General features: G+C 38.0%; 1 protein-coding gene across 3 annotated transcripts in view; it reads right to left on the minus strand.

The window, feature by feature from the left end:
- FSTL5 (follistatin like 5) overlaps window positions 1–22,706 on the minus strand; it is a 580,307-nt gene that overhangs the window by 244,226 nt on the left and 313,375 nt on the right. For all 3 annotated transcript variants that reach the window (XM_038755340.1, XM_038755338.1, XM_038755339.1), the window contains exon 6: window positions 20,569–20,689. In XM_038755340.1, the coding sequence (XP_038611268.1) occupies window positions 20,569–20,689 (121 nt within the window). The remainder of the gene's footprint in view (window positions 1–20,568; window positions 20,690–22,706) is intronic.

A 22,706-nucleotide genomic window follows, 5' to 3' on the forward strand; every position in this document is an offset into this window, starting at 1 on the left:
CCGGGAATTTTAATTTCATTGCAAACTCAAAAGCTTCCCTGGGCCCAGGGTGCTGATCACTAGGTGGATCTGTCTTTTGGCATGGCTTTGCAAGAGCCCATGTCTCTACTGTATTGTTTGAAAATAGATTCTAATCAGCTCTGCCACTTGTCTGCTGTGGGACCTTAGGCAAATCACTCAACTTCTCTATGCTTCAATTACCTCATCTGTAAAAATGTGTCATGTATGGATTGTGTCCAACCTGTTTAGCTTGTATCTACCCCAGTGTTTAATACAGTTCCCGGCATATAGTAAATGCTTAATAATATTTTAAAAAAGAACTGTCCTTCACAATACCTTCAAAATAACAATCAACATGACACCACGACTGTGAGTTTTTTGTCATATCTGATACGTATTGCTGACTGGGATGGGAAAATTAATAAAATAAAAGGTTCAGGAAGGAAATGAGGTCCATTTTAGACATAGGTTTCAGGTCCTGCAGCTAGTCCATATTGAGACATCCCAAAGACAAATGGAAATGCATACACGGGAAAGTCAGACCCAAAGATGTAGATTTACAGATGAAATAATTATACATAATGTATTTTAATGTCTGTCTTTCCCACCTAGAGGGTAGGTTCTTTGTTGGTAGGGAACATATCTACCAATTCTATTGTGTTGTAGTCTCCCAAGTAATAATAATAATAATGGTATTTGTTAAATGCTTGCTACATGCAAAGCACTGTTCTAAGTTGGGGAGGGTGCATTGTGATCAGGTTGTCCCACATGGGGCTCATTTTACAGATGAGGTAACTGAGGCCCAGAGAAGTGAAGTGACTTGCCCAAAGTCACCCAGCTGACAAGTGGTGGAGGTGGAATTAGAACCCATGACCTCTGATTCCTAAGCCCGTGCTCTTGCCACTGAGCCATGCTGCTCCGCTGCACACAATAAGCACTCATTTAATAATAATAATAATAATAATAATGATGATGGTGGCATTTATTAAACGCTTACTATGTGCACTGTTCTAAGCGCTGGGGAGGTTACAAGGTGATCAGGTTGTCCCATGTGGGACTGTGTCCCACAGTCTTAATCCCCATTTTACAGATGAGGTACTTGAGGCACAGAGAAGTTAAGTGACAAAGTCACACAGCTGAAAATTGGCAGAGCTGGGATTTGAACCCATGATCTCTGACTCCAAAGCCCAGGCTCTTTCCACTAAGCCACGCTGATTCTCTGATTGATTAAAGACTCATTTCCATGGACTGGGTTGTTGAAAATATGTGAGCTGATGAGTTTAAGTGAGGAGAGTGAGGGAAAAGTGTAGACCTACTACCATTGTTGGATCATCTCATTTTTTGGAACAGTGCCTGGTAGTTCCTCTTGATAGGAAACTATGAATTGAAGGCAAGGAACATGTGATTGTGCGGTTGCAAAGTACAAGAAAGCTATCGCATAATTTTCATGCAATTATGTTGAATCTCTTGAAGATTATTTGTTATCCAGCAGCACTTTTACCCAGTTTAAACAATGAATATACCCTCTCCATTTTTTCCCACCTTAGCCATGAACTCTGATAATGCTGGTAACTATCTTCCAGGCTGCAGTGAATCCTGCGGATGAAACGCTTAAGACTTGCATCATGGGAGAACAGAAGATGAGGCAATTTATACTCTCCCCATGCTGTCATTACATCGAAACAGGGTCTCAGCCAGAATCAAGAGAGAACCTGATGAATTTTTCCAGCAAGCTGTTTGGGCTCCAATCCACTTACACTTTTAGAATTATAGGTCTCCTACATTTGAGAACATCATCCTTACAGTGTTTCTGTGGTGACAGTCACATATCGTTAGGATCAAATTCCTATCCTTGGAACACCACTATTTTTGTGGCTGCCGGTTTAGAGGAAAACTGCATAAGGATCGTTAATGCAAATAGGATCGGTAATGCAAATTCTACCATGAGTTGCGAACAGCTCTTACAAGATATCTGTCCTTGAAAATCTTTGTAAGTTTCAGACAACCAAAAATATCAATTCCTGTAATAAGAGAACAAAGTGGTTCACATCTCTGGTCCCATTCAACTGTATTTATTGAGCACTTACCGTGTGCAGAGCACTGTACTAAGCACTTGGGAAGTACAAATCAGCAACATATAGAGACGGTCCCTACCCAACAATAGGCTCACACACCCAGCCCTGCTTTCTTCTCAGTAAACCCCACTATCCTGAAAGCCTTTTATGGGTACTTTTGAAGAAAATTAATACATCAGGAATTCATCATAAGGGAAATTGCTAATCCCTCTAGTACAGCATTCTTGCTTTACTAAATAATGAAAAAGGGAACAAAAAATCAGAACATCTCTGAGCTTTGAAAAATTATTCGCAGAATCTGTCTAAATCTTAACTGTGTTAATGGTGGCTTACTTCTCTGCCAGCTTACGGTCTGGAGATCTACCTTTTGTTGTGATTCAGCAGAGTACAGAAGAAAACAAAAGAAGTGGAAACTCTATGTTATGCCTACTTTTGAGCCTTTTAATTGACTTGGAAGCCTACAGTATTAACAATAGCTGCCTTGAAATATTGGAAGTCACACTTCCAGTACCCCTGTTTCCACCCATCAGTTTCACTGGACTCTGAGGATTTAGGGTGAGAACTGTGGACTCGCCAATAATCTCATGGGAAATGCACTTTCCCCATAATGGAAAACTACTGTCTTCCCATATTGACTCTGGTTTCTTCTACTTTCGTTTCCTTATGCCTTACCTCTTCTGCCATACTTCTGCAGCTCTGTTCCTTCATGTATATCCTCCCTTAGTACAGCTCTCCTACTAGTTGATTTATTATCAATTTTTTTCCCTTTCTCTTTCTCACTCTACTTCCCAACATATCTGAGAGATGAGGCAGCTCCAGTTCTCCCCACTTCTTCCTTAGATCCCAAATGCAAGAGCCAAATTTAACTTGTCGTGCCTCATGTAAAAACAAAAAAAAATCATTTCAGAAAAATAATTTTCCATTTACCCCTCACTAATTTACAAGCTCATTAAAGGCAGAGATCATGACTGCTAACTTTATTGCACTCAAAGGCTTAGAACAGTGCATGGCGTAGAGTAAGCACTCAACAATGCCATTTATCAATTGATTGAAACATTAGAATTTAGCAAAATTTGCTAGCTTTGGAGTAATGAAGTACCACAAAACAATATACTTATGAATACATCTGAAAATGAACATACGGGAAAACATGATCTTAACTCTCTGATTCACAAGGAATGATAAAAATGCCTGGATGGCTATTTCCCTTTCCTAGTTTAGATTTACTTCAGCATATCCTGAAAAATGCCTTACTGAAACAGTAGATTTATACCAAAATCAATATCTGTGTATGTGTGTTGTGCTTTCGAAAGACTAGCTCACAAAAAAGCATTATTTACATGTCACAGAGTTTGGTACACAGAACATTTCCAAACAATTTGGTGGTTTATATCTCAATTTAATCCTCAGGTTTGCTATTAACAAAGCTGAGAACTCGACTTTAAATAAAGCATTCAAACAAATTCAACCTTCAAAAATATCTGCCAGAGTCATAAAATTGTCGTACTCAAAACAGAACCACACAACATCAATTTCCCCCAGTCTCAATGTTCTACAGGGAAGAAGCTTCCCTCGTCTTCCTCAGTGTCAAGACATTCTTCCTTATGTCTGTGCTATATCTTTCTCACTGTTATTTAATCAGTCAATCAATCCTATTTATTGAGTGGTTACTTTGTGCAAAGCACAGCGCTTGGGAAAGTACAATGTAACAGAATTGGTAGGCAGATTTTCTGCCCACAGTTAGCTTTCAGTCTGAGCAGGGACAGCCATTACTATAAATAAATTATGGATAGGTACATAAATGCTATAGGAGGAGTGAATAAAGGGTGAAAATTCAAATGCAAGGATAACAGAAGAAAGTGGGAGAAGAGGAAAGGACGACTTAATCTGGGAAAGCCTCCTAAAGGAGACATGCTTTTAATAAGACTTTCAAAGTGGAGACAGTAATTGCCTGTTATTTAAATCTACTTAATCTCAATTTGTCTTCTGCGGAAATCAAAAGCAGTAGATCAGTATCCTCTTTATGGAAAGAATGAATAAGCAAATCCTGAACTTTCATTTCTTCAAAATCAGTGATTACAACTCCCTAAATTTTTCCCTTAGTAACTATTTTCCAACATTTAAACAATTTTAATCTCTTCTATGGTGTCTCCAGACTTTTCCTAAAATCATAGACTCCAGAGAGGTACTCGTCACCTAGTCCGTGCTTGGCCAGTGTCAAAAATAGTGGACGAAAGTCTTCCATGTTTGTTTTCATACAATATTTCTGTTAATATAACTATCATGATACTATTTATGATTGCACTTTATAGCCTCTAATTCACTTTAGCATCACCACGAACTTTTGATCTTTGTCTACTAGTTCAAACCAGTCATTTCCCTTCATGTACCTGAGCATGTTATTTATGAAACAATAATTGTTTGTTTCTCCTTGTTACCTTGTTACCAGAATCCCATTTCCCTGCTGAGCTTTAATTAGAAATGGATAGATTTTAAACTTTATAAAAAGGATAATTCACATTTAATCCACTTTCTAGCTTTAAAAGAACCCAAAGAAACACTTCGAAAACATACTTACACCAGATCAAGAGGAATCGGTCTTCAATCTTTATATTTTCTATATGCTACTAATGAGGTTGACTTAGAGACTTAGGTTTGATGTTGAGCTACCCACATAACTGAATCACATTAAGCTGATGGAACTCTCTGGGCTCAAAATCAATACGTTTCTACTCAAAGAAAAATAAACTGAAGGTAAACAAACATGATTAAAAAAAACCTCGTAGGCTGCAAATATATTTGCCAAGGAATCTCTTCCAAATTCCTCTTTAGCTAGACTGACATTTTAATCAAATCAAAACTTTGCAAAATCTCAGCTTCGAGTTGCTTGATTTGCAGGTTATAATTGAATTGGATCAACAGGAGATAGTAGTTTATTTTCCAAATAAAGAATGCTCTATGCTTAAATGATGTTTTGGTATAGAAAAATCCGAAGACTTTCTTCACAAATCTTTGTTGGGAAAGGTGAATTGCATTTACTTTAATTTCTTAAAGGGTTTATATCAATTAGTAGTAATTGGCTGTTAGCCCCACATGGCCTAGGACTGGCTCTCACCTGATTATCTTGTGTCTATCCCAATGTTCAATACAATGCGCAACAAATAGTAAGAGCTTAAATTCCATCATTATTATTAGTACCAATATTATCTTCAGAAAAGCTGCTGTGCTGCTCAGTAAATGCATCTGTGAATATGATGTTGATGGTACAGTGCTAATCATCACAATCAATTATTTATTTTAAAGTTTGGGATACTGTAGAAAGCAATTTATAAAGGATGACTGCCTTTCAGTAATTTACTCTTCCCCTTTCAAATGCAAGATAATACTGAGAAATTGATGAATCACAAAGCATTAGATGGTACATATATTAAAACTGTGAAGTGTTTCTAATACTGAGAAAAAGGATTGAAATGCTCCACTTTAGTCTAGACCCAAGAATTCACCTTCAAGTTAATACCTTTAAATTTGATCTACTCTGTACAATACCAATCACCTTTATTAACCCGAACCCTAACCCTAATTTACATTACACATTTGGGAGAGTACAATACAGTAGAGTTGGTATCGATGATAGCTAGCCTCAAGGAATTTACAGTCTCGTGGGGGATGTAAAGACTCATACTCTTTGGCACACAGTGCTCAATTTAAAACTTCATAACCCATTTTAAAGAATGTCTAAACATACAAGCCATATTTTAAAAACAACATTGGAATACATCCTAAGCATTTTATTGATAATGAGGATAACGCTATCAATGCTTTGATGCTAAAACTGAGAAAATCCTTCAAAATCAGTTCATTCAATAGTGTTTATTGAGCACTTACTGTGTGCAGAGCTCACACTATTTCTCAGTATTATTTATGACACAGGGTTCAGTATGCAAGTGCAATCAAAGGTTGTACAAAGCCTAAAGAGTCACTTCCTCAGCCTTGTGATGAGACGATGACAGTGACCTGTTATTGATGATGTTCATCATCTTCATTTTGTTTACTTTGAGTGAATGTAAACACTAGAAAATGTCATGCATTTTCTGCTCATCAGGTGCTCAAAAGTGTACATTCCGCAATTCTGGGCACAAGGCGTTTGCTCAGTTGCTCAGGTATCAAAGGGATCCAAAATTAAGCTAACAATTGACTAGATTTTTAACAGAAAGTTAATATCTTTAACAATTTCCCCCACTGAACTAATGGGATAGCAGCATGGTCCAGTAGAGAGAGTCTGGGCTTGGGAGTCAGAAGGACCTGAGTTCTAATGATGGCTCTGTCCCCTTGGGCAGAATCACTTAATTTCTCTGTACCTCAGTTACCTCATCTGTAAAACAGAGATTAGGACTGAGAGCCTCTTGTGGGACAGGGACAGTGGCCAACCTGATTAGCTTGTATCTATCCCACGGTTTAAACAGTGCCTGGCATGTAGTAAGTGCCTGAAAATACCATAAAAAAATACTAGCCCTTGCCCTATAGAAATCACTATATATAGTCCCACACTTCATTCATTCATTTCATTCATTCAATCGTATTTATTGAGTGCTTACTGTGTGCAGAGCACTGTACTAAGCGCTTGGGAAGTACAAGTTGGCAACAATAGAGACATCCCTACCCAACAGTGGGCTCACAGTCTAGAAGGGGGAGACAGAGAACAAAGCAAAACATATTAACAAAATAAAATAATTAGAAAAAATATGTACAAATAAAATAGAGTAATAAATACGTACAAACATATATACATATATACAGGTGCTGTGGGGAGGGGAAGGAGGTCATGGGTTCTAATCCCGGCTCTGCCAACTGTCAGCTGTGTGACGGGGCAAGTCACTTCACACGTATACATTTTTATATTGATTTTCTTTCTTTTATTCATGTTTTCTTTATTTTCATTGGTTCTTCAATACCTAGGCTATAAAAGTAGATAGTTTTTATAGTTAAGTACTTAAGTACTTACTTAACATAGTGGAGTAGATACCAAATCATCAGGTTGGACACACTCCGTGCCCCACATGGGGCTCGCAGATGAGGTGACTGAGGCACAGAAAAGTTAAGTGCCTTGCCCTGGGTCACACAGCAGACAAGTGGCAGAGCCAGGATTAGAACCAAGGTCCTCCTAACACCCAGGCCCGTGTTATATCCAGTAAGCCATTCTATCTCTCAATGACACAAACATTGTTATTGGTTATTGTTCAGCTAAGAGAAGGAGAAAAGCTTTAACAACGGTTTCCGTGATACTTTTCTCAGAGTGCTATTTTATATGACTACTGTCATAAGTATATGACACATATAGAGTGTTGAAGTGTGATACTTGGAAAAGAGGCCATACACACCACTGATCTCCAGAGTAAAAACTCCCCCAAACTGTAGGCTTATTCAAAAAATTGTGCTGCATTTTGAGAATATTAAGAAAAACCCAGGATTTTTGCATTTTTTTTTTCATGGACAGATGTGGATGTGTTTGATGGCAGAGGGGAAGGAACTAGCACTGAAAGTGATGATCAGGGATGGAAAAGAGAGGCTGCAATTGTTTATAGGAGGAGGAATGGGGTCAGAGGTGGAGGTGGATTCTGAAAACAAGTTTCTCCGACCTCTGATCCATTGCTTATTACATCCTCCTGCAATGCCTCCATGATTACTTCAAACTATACCAAGCCTCACTTCAACAATAATTTTATTAACCATCTAATGCATTCATAATATCCCACAATCCTGGCTCATTTACTTTCACAACCACTTCAATTATCACAAATGGTCATACGGTCTCTCTGCTTATTTATGATTTATCTACTTGTGCTTGTTGTTATTTTTATCAGTGTTCTCATAATTCGAACAATTAGATTTTGTTAATTTTTCTGATGGCCTTCTCCATCAGGAATGGAACACATAGCATACTTTGGTATTTTAATCAATCAATCAATCAAAAAATGGTATTTAGTGAGCCCTTAAGCTCCTGGTGTAGGGGTATGTATGTGGAAGATGATGATAGACTGGAAATTATGATCTATAGAATAATATACCACTAATATGTGCCTGGGGAAAATGCCATTTTACCATAATATGCCATTATGACAGAATTCATTTTATTGGACCACAACGTGTTTTTTCCAAGTAGCAAACAGTTGTACATTGTGTCACCATTTATCTTGCCTTTCTAAGCCTTTGATTTCCCAGCTGCTTGTTTTATGTTTAAAAAGCCAAAATTTATTTTGTCCATTAAGCCTTGTATTCATGAGTTAAAAAAAAAAAGCCAACGGAATGCTTCTGATGCTCCTGCTATTAAAAGGTAACAAAATCTATAAGTTCTTTTTGTATTTAATCCTTTGTTGGGTTTTAAGATACTCTCCATGGAATACTGGACACCATTATTCATTGCTTCACATGACACTGTGTTTTCTAGAACTGCACTGTAAGGCCTTTATGGACAGGGAACATGTCCAAAGATCTCAGGGTACTGCCAACAGCAAACAGTCAATAAGTGCCATTGATTGATTGATTAATTGATTTATAAAAGAGCCTTATAACTTTATTCAGGACTACTATGAATTCTGAATTGGATTCCTGTCTCAGAAGCTCCAGTTCCTAAAAACACCATTCATATTTTCATACTTTGTTCCTCCCAAGGAGCATGTCGAGAAGCAGCATGACTAGTGGAAATAGAATGGATCTGGGAGTCCAAAGTTCTGGATTCTAATTCTGGTTCTGTTCTTTGTTTGCCAAGTGACCTTGGGTAAGTCATTTAACTTTTGTGCCTCAGTTTCCTCATCTGTAAAGTGGTGAACCAATAGCTGTTCTTCCTCCTACTTAAATTGTGAGATCCATGTGGGATGTGCCCAACTGATTAACTGGCATCTATCCTAGGGCTTAGCACAGTGCTCAACACATAGTAAACACTTAACAAATAACTTTTTTTAAAAGTATCTAATTTAGTCTTGATAATCATCTTTTCCTAATTAATCTTGGATATGGGAGCAGCCTTTTTTTGACCTCTATAAAGAATTTACAGCTTTATTTCTACTTATTCTGATGACTTGACACCTGTCCACATGTTTTGTTTTGTTGTCTGTCTCCCCCTTCTAGACTGTGAGCCCGTTGTTGGGTAGGGACCATCTCTATATGTTGCCAACTTGTACTTCCCAAGCGCTTAGTACTGTGCTCTGCACACAGTAGGTGCTCAATAAATACTATTGAATGAATGAATGAATTTGAATGCATTCTGATATTTCCCTTCTAAAGATGCAATAGTTAGAGGAGCTAAATTCGTAATAATAATAATAATAATAATGATGGCATTTATTAAGTGCTTACTATGTGCAAAGCACTGTTCTAAGTGCTGGGGAAGTTATATGGTGATCAGGTTGTCCCATGGGGGTTCACAGTCTTAATCCCCATTTTACAGATGAGGTAACAGGCACAGAGAAGTTAAGTGACATGCCCAAAGTCACACAGCTGACAATTGGTGGAGCCGGAATTTGAACCCATGACCCCCGACTCCAAAGCCTGTGCTCTTTCCACTGAGCCACGCTGCTTCTCGGGACATTTCAAAATTTCCCCTTAATTTAACATTGTGATAACATCAGATGAATCAAAAGTGAGATCTGAATGGAACTCTTAGAAAACTAGCAGCATTCTGGAAAGGAGAAAGTGTGCTCTGTGTTTATCCATTATATCCATGATATCTTTCCACACCATTTTTCTTGGGTGCGTTTCTCAACAACATCAAATATTTCTTAACATAAAGAAAATAATCAATGGCAACATAAAAAAAGTCATGGGAAAAAGTGCTTTGCTGAGCAATATCAAGGAAACTGTAAAAACACTAGCCTTTTACTTTCCTAAAGGAAAAATAAACAAGAAGTTTAGCGGCAAAGATGGCAACCTGACTTCAAGCTCTTCAGAGTGTAATCTCCTTCGGGGCAAGAATTATTTCTATTAATTGCATTATCCTCTCCCAAGAACTCTCAGTGGAAAGAGCATGGACTTTGGAATCAGAGGTCATGGGTTCAAATCCCGCCTCCACCAATTGTCAGCTGTGTGACTGTGGGCAAGTCTCTGGGCCTCAGTTACCTCGTCTGTAAAATGGGGATTAAGACTGTGAGCCCACCGTGGGACAACCTGATCACCTTGTCACCTCCCCAGTGCTTAGAACGGTGCTTTGCACATAGTAAGAGCTTAAGAAATGCCATTATTATTATTATTATTATCCTCTGAACACAACTGGCACTGAATAAATACTACTGACTGATTGAGATTCATAAAGTCAGGATATGTGGAAACCTTGGTCTGTGGTAAAGTAGAACCATGTGTGAGTTTGTGACTTTCAATCTTATGAAATGAAGAATATATCAAAGGCTGATCCCAGTCCCTTCCCAAGCATACGTTAAGATTAAATTGTTGTTAATCAACAGTGAATGACATTTTTCATTCTTTGTAATGTGACTGAAAAAAGAGATTTGATATTTGGTTACCAGAAGCCCCAAACGTTCATCTCTTTTCTCTTCCTTTTGAAGAGATGTGATAATTTTGTATGTGATAATTTTGTTACCCCTGCCTACCTAATCTCTTTATTATATGCAAGCTCTTCTGAATAAAATTAGTAGGAAAACTAGAAAATTATTTTTTCCCAATGTTTAATTGGGAAGCAGCATGGCTCAGTGGAAAGAGCCTGGGCTTTGGAGTCAGGGGTCATGGGTTCGAATCCCAGCTCTGCCAATTGTCAGCTGTGTGACTTTGGGCAAGCCACTTCACTTCTCTGGGCCTCAGTTCCTTCATCTGTAAAATGGGGATTAAGACTGTGAGCCCCCCGTGGGACAACCTGATCTCCTTGGAACCTCCCCAGTGCTTAGAACAGTGCTTTGCACATAGTAAGCGCTTAATAAATGCCATCATTATTATTATTATTATTTAATAAAATCTCCTTTCATCATTTTTTTCCCAAAATTGACCGTAAGGTTTTAAAACACAAGCATCCACAAATTTTGTGTAATAATTAATAATAATGATTGTAGTATTTTTAAGCTCTTACTATGTGCCAAATACCAGCCCAAGAACTAGGGTGGTTATAATCAGATGAGACACAGACCCTGTGGGACAACACAGGCATCAAGAAACACTATTCTGACATTAACAGTTGAAATTCAAAATAAAATGTTGTAAAATATCACAATTAGGTGTATGAACTGATTCTACTGGAAAGGAACATGTCTACTAACTCTCCCAAGCGCTTAGTACAGTTGCTCTGCAAATAATAAAGCACTCAGTAAAACATGACTGCTTAAATACATAGTCATGAATACTGAAGTGATTTCAAGAGTAACACATTTTCTTAAAAGTGCTTTGCTGTTACCATTTCACAGACTGTGTCATGTTTTTAAATACTTCAGAAGCAGTGTGGCTCAGTGGAAAGACCGCGGGTTTTGGAGTCAGAGGTCATGGATTCAAATCCTGCCTCTGCCACTTGTCAGCTGTGTGACTTTGGGCAAGTCACTTAACTTCTCTGGGCCTCAGTTCCCTCATCTGTAAAATGGGGATTAAGACTGTGAGCCCCACATGGGTCAACCTGATCACCTTGTAACCACTCCAGTGCTTAGAACAGTGCTTTGCACATAGTAAGTGCTTAATAAATGCCATTATTATCACTATTATTATTCAGGACGTTAGAGTCCTGAATATTGAATCAGATGGTAAAATGAATTCTTTAATTTCTAGTAACAGTGAAGCTCTCAATCAAACTATTAAAAGACTTTAAATCTAATTATATTTTATGAGTGAAAAAGAAATGTGTTATTTTATACGTCTCTTTCTAGGATTTATAGATAAAACTGAATTCAAAGGCATATTTGAAAATGAGCTCCGGTAATGTCTACCACTCTAGAAAGAAAAGGCCAGGAGGTGGATAAATTCAACTACAAAGTTCAGGGGGACTACATTAAAGTCTATTCAATATACAAAAACTCTTAATTACAAGAAGTTTCATGACCTACTCTTAGAGGTAATGAAATTTACAATTTGTAACTCAAGCAGTGAGACAAGCAGGAAATAGTTTCCTCACATATGGCTCTGCTCCAGACAATTAACAGAGCAAAACTTCAGCCTTAGCAACATTAAATACAGTATTTAAACTAAGAGAAGTTGCATCTGTTGATTCTCATCATATCCGTCTCCCTCCCCAACCCCCAAATCACTCAACATCTCTTCATTAGCATTTACCAATTAACTTGAAATGTCTAAGCCAGCAATTTCAGCCATAAACTGAGAGCACAGTGTAAAGAGTAACCGAAAATAAATAACAATTGTTAAATTGCACCAATTCAACATATTGTCATTTGTGTCTATTCAAAACAGCAATAAGTCACTCTCAAGTATGTATCTACATATGTTAAAGACTGAAATCCCTGGTCAGGTTACTATTATAATTACCTGCTGTAAATTTGGAATAGAAAAAAATGCCTCTGCAACTTGATGATAAGATTTTTATTTACAGAAAGCTAAAAGAGTCTGCACTAAGTGAAAATAGGATTGTGGAAAACACTACAAGTCACAATACCCCTAAGTTTGTGAATAGGAAAGTATTTTTTATTCTTAACTTGGATATCCAAATCAAAAGAAACTAATATTTTGGATTTACTCTTAGCAAATCCAAAGGCATTCTTTGAAGCAGCCTTAATAAGGTTTTTAAAGTGCCAATTTGTCACCAGAAATCAGCTTAAGCTTTAGAGAAATCTGACTCCTAAACAGTATTTTAATGAAGTGATTGTGGGGATGCAATATTCTTCTTCATCTTGGAAAATAGCACTCCTGAGGGAAATCACTTATCCATGTGTAAGAATGTCCTTGAGAAGAGCAATGTGTGATCTATAGTACTTCATTAGTAATCCTTTTGGTTTGACTTGTGTGAGCAACTGACACTTGGAAGCATCTCATGCTGTTTTTTTATGCAGACTGATTCCCCATTCTTGATTGCTGCAGGCCAGGTTGATCATATTGCTGCTAAGATTTCCAAGGAGTTTGAAGCCACAACACTCTTTGAGGTTGTGTTTACCAAAGACCTGTTCACTGTGCCTGGCCTGCTCATGGTCACTGTACTAAATTTTCCATAAATATCTTGCCCAGCAGTTTTGCTAGATTAAACACTGTCTAAATCCTGGCAGGTTGACCTCATTTTTTATGATACTCTCCTGACATTTTCCAGGAAGGCCTGTGGAAGCCATTGATTAAAAGCAATGTGGTAGTGGGCAAAAGTCACACAACTTCTCAGTGTCTCAGTTACCTCACCTGTGAAATGGGGATTGACACTGTGAGCTCTTTTGTGGGCCAGGGACTACGTCCAATCAATCAATCATTAAATACGATTGATGATGATGATGATGATATTTATTGACCGCTTACTGTGTGCAGAGCACTGTACTAAGTGCTTGGGAAGTACAAGTTGGCAACATATAAAGACAGTCCCTACCCAACAGTGGGCTCACAGTCTAAAAGAGACAGAGAACAAAACCAAACATACTAACAAAATAAAATAAATAGAATAGATAAGTACAGGTAAAATAAATAGAGTAATAAATATGTACCAACATATATACATATATACAGGTGCTGTGGGGAAGGGAAGGAGGTAAGATGGGGGGATGGAGAGGGGGACGAGGGGGAGAGCAGCACTTAGAACAGTGTCTGGCACATAATTAGGACTTAAATACCATAAAAAAATGCGCTTTTTCTATTTGAGGCAGGCTCAAGTCTTCCTGCCATCATATATGAGCTCTACAGATAAGTCTTTTGTAGGTCTTAAAATTTCTTAACTACCACGTATTTGATGCCACATTGGTCCTATATTCTCTGCTGATCTCCTCAAAGACCTGCTCACTGTCTGTTAGAATTTGGGTTTAGCCTTCTTCTGTAGATTACTTATGAAAATATTTGCTGATATTTATGGTTTTCTAGACATCAAATAGTATTCATTCAATCATATTTATTGAGCGCCTATCGTTTGCAGAGCACTGGTCTAAGCGCTTGGAAAGTACAATTCGGCAACAGAGACAGTCCCTACCCAACAACGGGGTACTTTATGATATTCACTCTTCTCTCAGACCCACAGCACTTATGTATATATGCATAATTTTTTTCTAATATCTGTCTCCCTTTTAGACTGTAAACTACCTGTGGGCAGGGAATATGTGTACCAACCTTATTCTATTGCACTCTCCCAATATAACAGTACAGTGCTCTCTATACACATTAAGCACTCAATAAATACGGCTGAATAATTTAGCACCAGACACTGCCAAGCACTTCAGAACCGTTTGCATAAAGGCAACCTCCCACCACTGTCTTCATTATTTTTTCTTTTGAATCATCCTTATGTTACTTTCAAAAATCTCCATCAAAGGAGCATCAGTGACCATTTTGATGGCAGAATCATTGGCAGGTGCCAGCACTATCACATCACTCCAATGATCTAACCCTAACTGCTCCTAAATGATTCTACCATCTTCAATGAATTTAGCATAGTAGATGTAGGTTGGAAGGTAAAACTAGGTTCTATATGTTGTAAAAGGAACCAAACAGCGGACTTATTTCAGACTTCTAAAGAAAAGTTTTGTTTGTTTATAATCAGTGATGGTCTTTATATTCAAGAACAATTGTGTTTCTTAAGGCCAGGAGTTCCTGGCATTCTTTAAACACATGGCCTACATGAAAAAATCTCAGATGGGCAAAGAAGTTGAGAATTCATGTGCTTACACAGGCACAACTTCTTTCTGGGAAAAGTAATTCAGCAGAATATTTGGGAAAGGGTTCAGTGTAACCTACTTTGGCAATTAGGAACAGAAATGATGGCAGGTTCAAACAGGCTAAACCGTAGTCTTTGTTTTGTGGGGACTCTTTAACTGGTTTGGGAAATTTCTGTCTTAACTGTATTTTGATGGGTTTGTTTCTAACCGATTTTCTGTATTAACTAGCATCTGAATTGAGTCTAAGGTGAACAACTCGATGAAAGGGCAACTGACATGGATAATCACGTACACACAAATACATGGCTTTTCTCTACTCTGTGACGTTCACGTTTTGCTAATATTCAGTCTGTCGGACAATGTATATATTGCACGTATTTGCATGTTTGTTCAATCAATCATATTTAACGAGCATTTCCTGTGTGCACAGAACTGTATTAAGCAGTTGGGAGAGTACAATATAACAGTCGGTAGACGTGTTCCCTGCCATCCAACTCAATTTGTAGTCTGTCTATAGTTTAATATTTATTTAATAAATCTATTTTCTTCTGGTGACCTGTGTCCAATTTAAGAATGTCTGATAAAGTCACTGAACATTCCCTTAGGGATTTTATATTAGCCTTCAATTTCCGCATGAGCCACAATAGTTTGTGCTTCACAAATATGATTATTTACGTCCAGCTATGTCTTCAGATGTACAGGAATAAGCCTGGGATACAAAAATCTGCAGCTACATTGCAGATTTGTTGCTGATTACAAGCACTCCGCACAAGAAAGTGCTCAATAACTACCATTTGTTTGCCTAGCAGTATTTTGTAATATTAAGAGATAAACATCTTTTTTTTACTAACTCACATACAACTAGTTAGTTGCTCAGTGACAATTATATCTTAGCCCACCTTTGCGCTTCCATTAATTCATTTTTTGAAGGGAGCAAACTGCTTTTATGTAGCTGCAAGTCGCAATGCAGTCCAGAAAAGGATTATATTTACCTATATTAAGAGAGAGCTTTGAAGTGTACTCACGAAATACCTCTTGTTAGATAGGAGGCTAATATCAATTTACGATTCCCAGAATTTGGAAAAAAGTATCCAGAAAATGAGTACCTAATCATCGGATTCCTTAAAGCCTATTTATGGCTCTGAATTAAATAGAGCAGAACTCTCACAGAGTGGGTGATTAATACCATGACCTAACAATGAAATCATTACATTACTGATTAAAGCTAATGCATTCACCAAAAATAATTTCATTAATTATTGGTGGATACCCTAATAATACCAAGTAGTTATGGCATTGTTCATTGTTACTCACAGTTGGGCCATTTTTTATAGGTCTGATTGCATGATAAAGAGACAAAGAAAAGTATGTGTAGATACACACACATCTGCATATAAATATTCTAGCTTTTTGTGACTTGGCAGTGTGAAATTACCAACTTCTTTTCAGAGACTCAGTAATGGAACATCATACTTCTGAGGAACAAAATATTATTTATCAGGGCAGTAAACCAATTTACAGTTCCTTCTTTAGCAACATCAAATTATGTCCCAATCCATTGCATCGTTTTTCCCCTGAGAGGTGGAAACAGCAGCATTCTAGAAAACATTATTATTTACTGATCTTGTCACAGATCATTATTCAGTTGCTTTCCTGAGCTGTCAAATAAAAATAGCTTGCACTCTTCACACTTTATTTTGATTGCTTTTCCTCAGTCACTGATTCTACCATGAGCAACAGCAAGTACATTTGGAACAAACACCTACATGCCACCTTTCCCACTTAACACCCATCAATGCTTGATGGGCCAGACACCTCAAGAAATACATCCTTCTAAGTCCAGAAATATAAAGTATGAAATGAATATCAGTTCAATAAAACTCAGAAAAATTCAAATTTTCTATTGGAAAGAGCAGGTGACTTAATACGGCAATATATCTAATCGAAAACCTCTCTGAGGTATTCACCTTCAAAAAACAGGAACCTCTGCATATAAGAGCAACTGCCTCAGCATACCAGGATATTCTGAATTTTGGTGGAGCTACTACTGGCAGCATGGAAAGCTGAATGATGGTACAGTGACATTTTTCTTATTACAAAACCATTCTCCTTGGACTTGTTTACATTTAATCACCACCAGTATATAAACCATTTTCACTTAATTCATATTTAAGAAATACTCCTAAATGGTCTGAAGGGCTACTTATCAAAATTTCATGGTGCAAGTCATTCATTCAATCGTATTTATTGAGCACTTACTGTGTGCAGAGCACCGTACTAAGCTCTTGGGAAGTACAAGTTGGCAACATATAGAGACAGTCCCAACCCAACAGCGGGCTCACAATCTAGAAGTCATTGTTATAACAACTACGAACTTGGAATCTTCAGATGACAGCTATGCCTCTAATTATCTGATCTACTTAAAACACTTCTCAATGCAAATGAAACAATAATTAATCCTAAAGGTAAGACATCTCTGTTCCTATCATTGCAAATGTACTAATTTTAATTGGCTAACCCTTTCAAAATGCAAAGTAAAAGGAGTCAAGTCAGAATGTCAATTTGTATTCAATGCAAATGCCCCCTTTTTCCTCTCCTCCTCCCCATCACCCCTGTCCTACCTCCTTCCCCTCCCCACAGCACCTGTATATATGTTTGTACAGATTTATTACTCTATTTTACTTGTACATATTTACTATTCTATTTATTTTGTTAATCATGTGCATCGAGCTTTATTTCTATTTATTCTGATGACTTGACACCTGTCCACATGATTTGTTCTCTGTCTCCCCCTTCTAGAGTGTGAGTCCGTTGTTGGGTATGGATCGTCTCTAGATGTTGCCAACTTGTACTTCCCAAGCACTTAGTACAGTCCGGCACTTAGGGGAAGGGGAAAAACAGTACAGCACTTAGTACAAAGCCCAGGCTCTTTCCACTGAGCCACGCTGCTTCTGCCTTGATTACTGCATCAACCTCTTTCCTGAGCTCCCTGCCTTTCATTTCTCCCCACTCCAGTCGATATTTAATAATAAATAATAATAATGGCATTTATTAAGCACTTACTATGTGCAAAGCACTGTTCTAAGTGCCGAGGAGGTTACAAGGTGATCAGGTTGTCCCACGGGGGCGCTCACAGTCTTTATCCCCATTTTACAGATGAGGGAACTGAGGCACACAGAAGTTAAGTGACTTGCCCAAAGTCACACAGCTGACCAGTGGCAGAGCTGGGATTTGAACCCATGACCACTGACTCTGAAGCCCGGGCTCTTTCCATTGAGCCACACTACTTCACTCTGCTGCTCATATTTTCCTACAGAAACATTCAGTCCATGTTCTCAAGAGCCTCCAGTGGCTGCCCATGCATTTCTGCATTAGATGGAAACATTACCACTATCAAAGCACTCAATCACCTTGCCCTTTCCTACCTTTCCTCCTTGGTTTCCTACTACAATCCAGCCTGCAAACCTGGCTCCTCTCATGCCAATAATAATAATAATAATGACGGTACTTGTTAAGCGCTTACTATGTGCAAAGCACCGTTCTATGCACTGGATGCCAACCTACTCACTGTACCATTATCTTGTCTATCTCATCGCCAACTTCATGTCCACATCCTCCCTCTGTCCGGAACACCTTTGCTCTTCATATCCTACAAATGATCACTCTCCCCACCTTCAAAGCCTTCTTAAAAACACATTTCCCCCAAGAGGCCTTCCCCAACTAAGCCCTAAATTCCTCTTCTCTCGCTCCCTTCTACATCTTCTTGAACTTGGATTTGCCCCCTTTATCAACGCCTTCTCAATCCACACAAATTATGCACACATATATATTTCATTCATTTATATTAATGTTTGTATCCCCCTCTAGACAAAGCTCAGTGTGGGAAGGGAGCATGTCTATCAACTGTAGAGGAGCCCTCTCCTTCCTTTCCGCCCCTCAATCCCCCCCGCCTTACCTCCTTCCCCTCCCCACAGCACCTGTATATATGTTTATACATATTTATTGCTCTATTTATTTTACTTGTACATATTTACTATTCTATTTATTTTGTTAATATGTTTTGTTTTGTTGTCTGTCTCCCCCTTCTAGATTGAGAGCCCGCTGTTGGGTAGGGACTGTCTCTATATGTTGCCAACTTGTACTTCCCAAGAGCTTAGTACAGTGCTCTGCACACAGTAAGTGCTCAATAAATACAATTGAATGAATGAATTGTAGTATACTGTACTCTCCCAAGTACTTAATACATTGCTCTGCACACAGAAAGTGCTCAATAAACATGACTGATTGATTGATGCAAGATAAGATCACAGTGGATTGGAAGGTCTTTCCTTTACAAAGAATACTCCTGTACCCTTGCTGATAAGAGAAGACAATGCTAGTGAACTTTGCTAGTGAAATTTAGAACAGAGCTAAAAGTAGAATCAAACTCCAGGGAGACTTGTGGGATAAAACGTGCAGTGGTAGAAAGATGAATGGAGAGGGGGGAGAAAAGTGAACCTGCAAACAAGAACAAAGACTAAGATGGAAGGGATAAGCCAAGGCTGTCAAGTAATTCAGTGGATGCAGTGTGGGAAGACAAAAGGGATTTGATGACAAAGCCCCTAAAGGGGAAGAGACAGCACCAAAGGAAGTAGTGGTAATTGATGGCCTAAATATGTGGAAACACTAGGCACTAGAGGCCATGGAGAAGGTGAGTGAATAATGCCTCCTGAAAGGGGACACAGAATTATAAATATCAAAATGACACAAGACCCTGGACATGATATAGAGCTTCTGCCAATGAGCTTTGAGATGATAGGGTCATATTTTGAAGGGTAAGAGTACTATATTCTCCTTTTATCACTTTTGATAGTCCTCAAAGTTGAAGGATAATACCTTGCATCAAAGGTAAATTCGAGAGATTTAGTCAGATTCTGTTTTGTTTTCCCAATTCTAAAATTTGTCAACCCTATTAAATCACATGATACATTTTTAAACAGCACTTGCTCACTTTGTAGCCAAAAGTGTCGATAAATGTGAATATTATCCTTTAATGATAAATTTTGATGGAGAAGAAATGCTATATTAACTTTGCATGTCACACAACTTTGTATATGAAACAACTCCACATAGATAATAGTGAGTATGTTCTATTGGTTTCCCATGTTATAAAATGGAGCACACACAAAAAAGTGAAATAATAATCATGTACCTACTATATAGCCTTGGCCAAAGTTTCTTCTTTTTTAATAGTTATAGAAGACTATGAGTGATCATTTCTGTTCAGTATTGAGTGCAATAGTAGATTAAAATGTAACGGTGGGTACTTTTCAAGGTGTAGAAATAATTTCACCTCATTACAGTTAGTGATAGAGAAGACTGTCCTCAATGACAATGCTTCTCTTCAAACATTTACAAGCTTTCCCACCTAATCTAATACACATCCTTACAGAATAAAGGCTGAGGACGTTATGGGTAATAAAACAGTAATCTCTGTCTTCAAATTCTGTTTCACAAGAGCCAAACAAGAACCACTTCCTACTGCATAAAGTGGAGCAGGAGATCACACTTTAGGCTGAACTCAGGAAAAAAAAGATACAGAATAAAAAAAAAAATATCTCCTGAGTTTGCCCCATTACTAAAATGGGCCAGCATGGACTTAGTGACAATTCTAAGAATAAAGTGTTATGGAGAAAGGACAGGAAAACCAAGAGAAAGCATAGATGAAGTCTTGTACTTACGAAATGCTCTATAGAATTCTTCCAGAGCTAGGTGCTTGTCAGAATTAAAATCATCGTACTTCAGCAGATCGAACAGAGTACAGTCAGATAGATCCTTCCAAAGCTCATCCTGTTTTATTACCTGACAAGAAAATTATATCCATGAAATCACATTTGAGTCTTTAGAGTTCTGCGGTATAATTAATTGTTTCTGATAATCACTTAATATAGCACTTTAAAGCTGCTGGGGAACAAGGAACTGGAACTATGTAAAGTCAGGGATTTCCAGTTTCTTTATAGATATTTATTGCAGGATAAAAAAAGTTAATACCTTTAGGAGTGTGACATTGACTTTACATAAAAGTTTGTCAAACATGAGCCTCAGCATCCAAACTACTGAGGTACTACTGAGGTAGTGCGGAATAACTTAGGGTTATAACCAAGAGTCTACTCTCATATTAATTTACTCTATGCCAAACAGCAAAGATGAAAATATCACAGGTTAGATAATGCCTTCAGACATTTACTTGGCTTATGACAGAAACATGGCATTTATAGCACAATTTCCTAAAACAAATAAATATCTTCCTCCTTTCTCCCCTCTCAACAAAATGTACTTGCTTAAACAAGCAATACCAGCTAGATTCAATGCCTAGACTTCTCATTCCGTGTGAATAAGACATTTCTAAAAGTTCCATTAACCTCTCAGGCCCCAATTGTAACTTTTAGCAACTATGTGCATCTTAAGAACATTTTAAGATAAGCATTAAAGAACTGTTGCATATTGATGCCTGTCCTATCTAGCAGCATGACCTAGTGGAAGGACCGTGGGCCTGAAAATCAGAGAAACTTAGTTCTAATACTGGCTTCTTCAGTTGCCTCCTGTGGGATCTCAGATAAGCCACTTAATTTCTGTGTGGATCAGTTTCCTTGTCTGTAAAAATGGGGATTCAAAACCCGTTCTCCAAATTCAACTATGAGCCACACGAGACAGAAATTGTATCCAGCTTATCATGTATCTACCCCAGCACTTGAGTACCTAACAAATATCACAACTATTATTATCATCATCATTAATATTATTAACACAAGGTGACGTGCCAATAACAAATAGCTTTGTAGAGAGTTGATGAAAAACCTGAAAGAGAAATAGGTTTTGTGCTTGCTTGCCTCAGGGACATCCTTCGCACAACAAAAGATTTTCATCAGCAAAGCAGAACAATGCTGCCACCAAATTCTGCTACTTACAAGTACACTAATCCAGTGTGTTTGCGAAATAAAGCAGAAAAATGAATCAAGAATACCAGTATACTCTTTAGCTACCTCTCACCCTCCCAAAATCCAATCTACACCTTACTCCATCGAAGGGAATGTCTATTAGAACTTCGCCACCAGTGTTGAAAGTTTCTGACCAAAGAACCAGAAGGCCTTATTGTGTCACTGGGGCAACTCCCTGCTGTTCTATCAGTCAATTAATCATATTTACTGAGCACTTACTATGCATAATGCACTGTACTAAGTGCTTGGTAAAGTACAATGAAACAGAGTTGGTAGACATTTCCTGCTCACAGGAACTTAAATGATAATACAGCACAATATCAGTACTAATGCTGCAGTCACTTTGGCCACAAATGGGTTTTTTAACAAAAGGTATTGCATGCACTTTGCAAGGTGGTGTCCCCTGCCCACTTTTTAAATTTTTTTTTAGGTATTTGCTCAGCGCTAAATATGTGCTAGGCACTGTACTAAGTGTCTGGGATGTAGGTTTACCAGGTTGGACCCAATCCCTGACCCACATGGGGCTCACAGTCTTAATCCCCATTTTACAGATTAGGTAACTGAGGCACAGAGAAGTTTAGTGACTTGCCCAAGGTCATACAGCAGACAAGTGTCAGAGTCTGGAGTAGAACCCAAGTCTGTCTAATGCCCAGGCCTGGCCTACTAGGGAGGCCATGCTGATTCTAACCGGAGCAACTGCCCTCACTGCAGTAATAATAATAATAATAATAATAATAATAATAATAATAATAATAATGGCATTTATTAAGCACTTACTATGTGCAAAGCACTATTCTAAGCGCTGGGGGGGATGCAAGATGATCAGGTTGTCCCACAGGGGGCTCACAATCTTAATCCCCATTTTACAGATGAGGTAACAG

This window comes from Tachyglossus aculeatus, chromosome 12 (genome assembly GCF_015852505.1).
Source record: "Tachyglossus aculeatus isolate mTacAcu1 chromosome 12, mTacAcu1.pri, whole genome shotgun sequence".
In the NCBI taxonomy this organism is placed as follows: domain Eukaryota; kingdom Metazoa; phylum Chordata; class Mammalia; order Monotremata; family Tachyglossidae; genus Tachyglossus; species Tachyglossus aculeatus.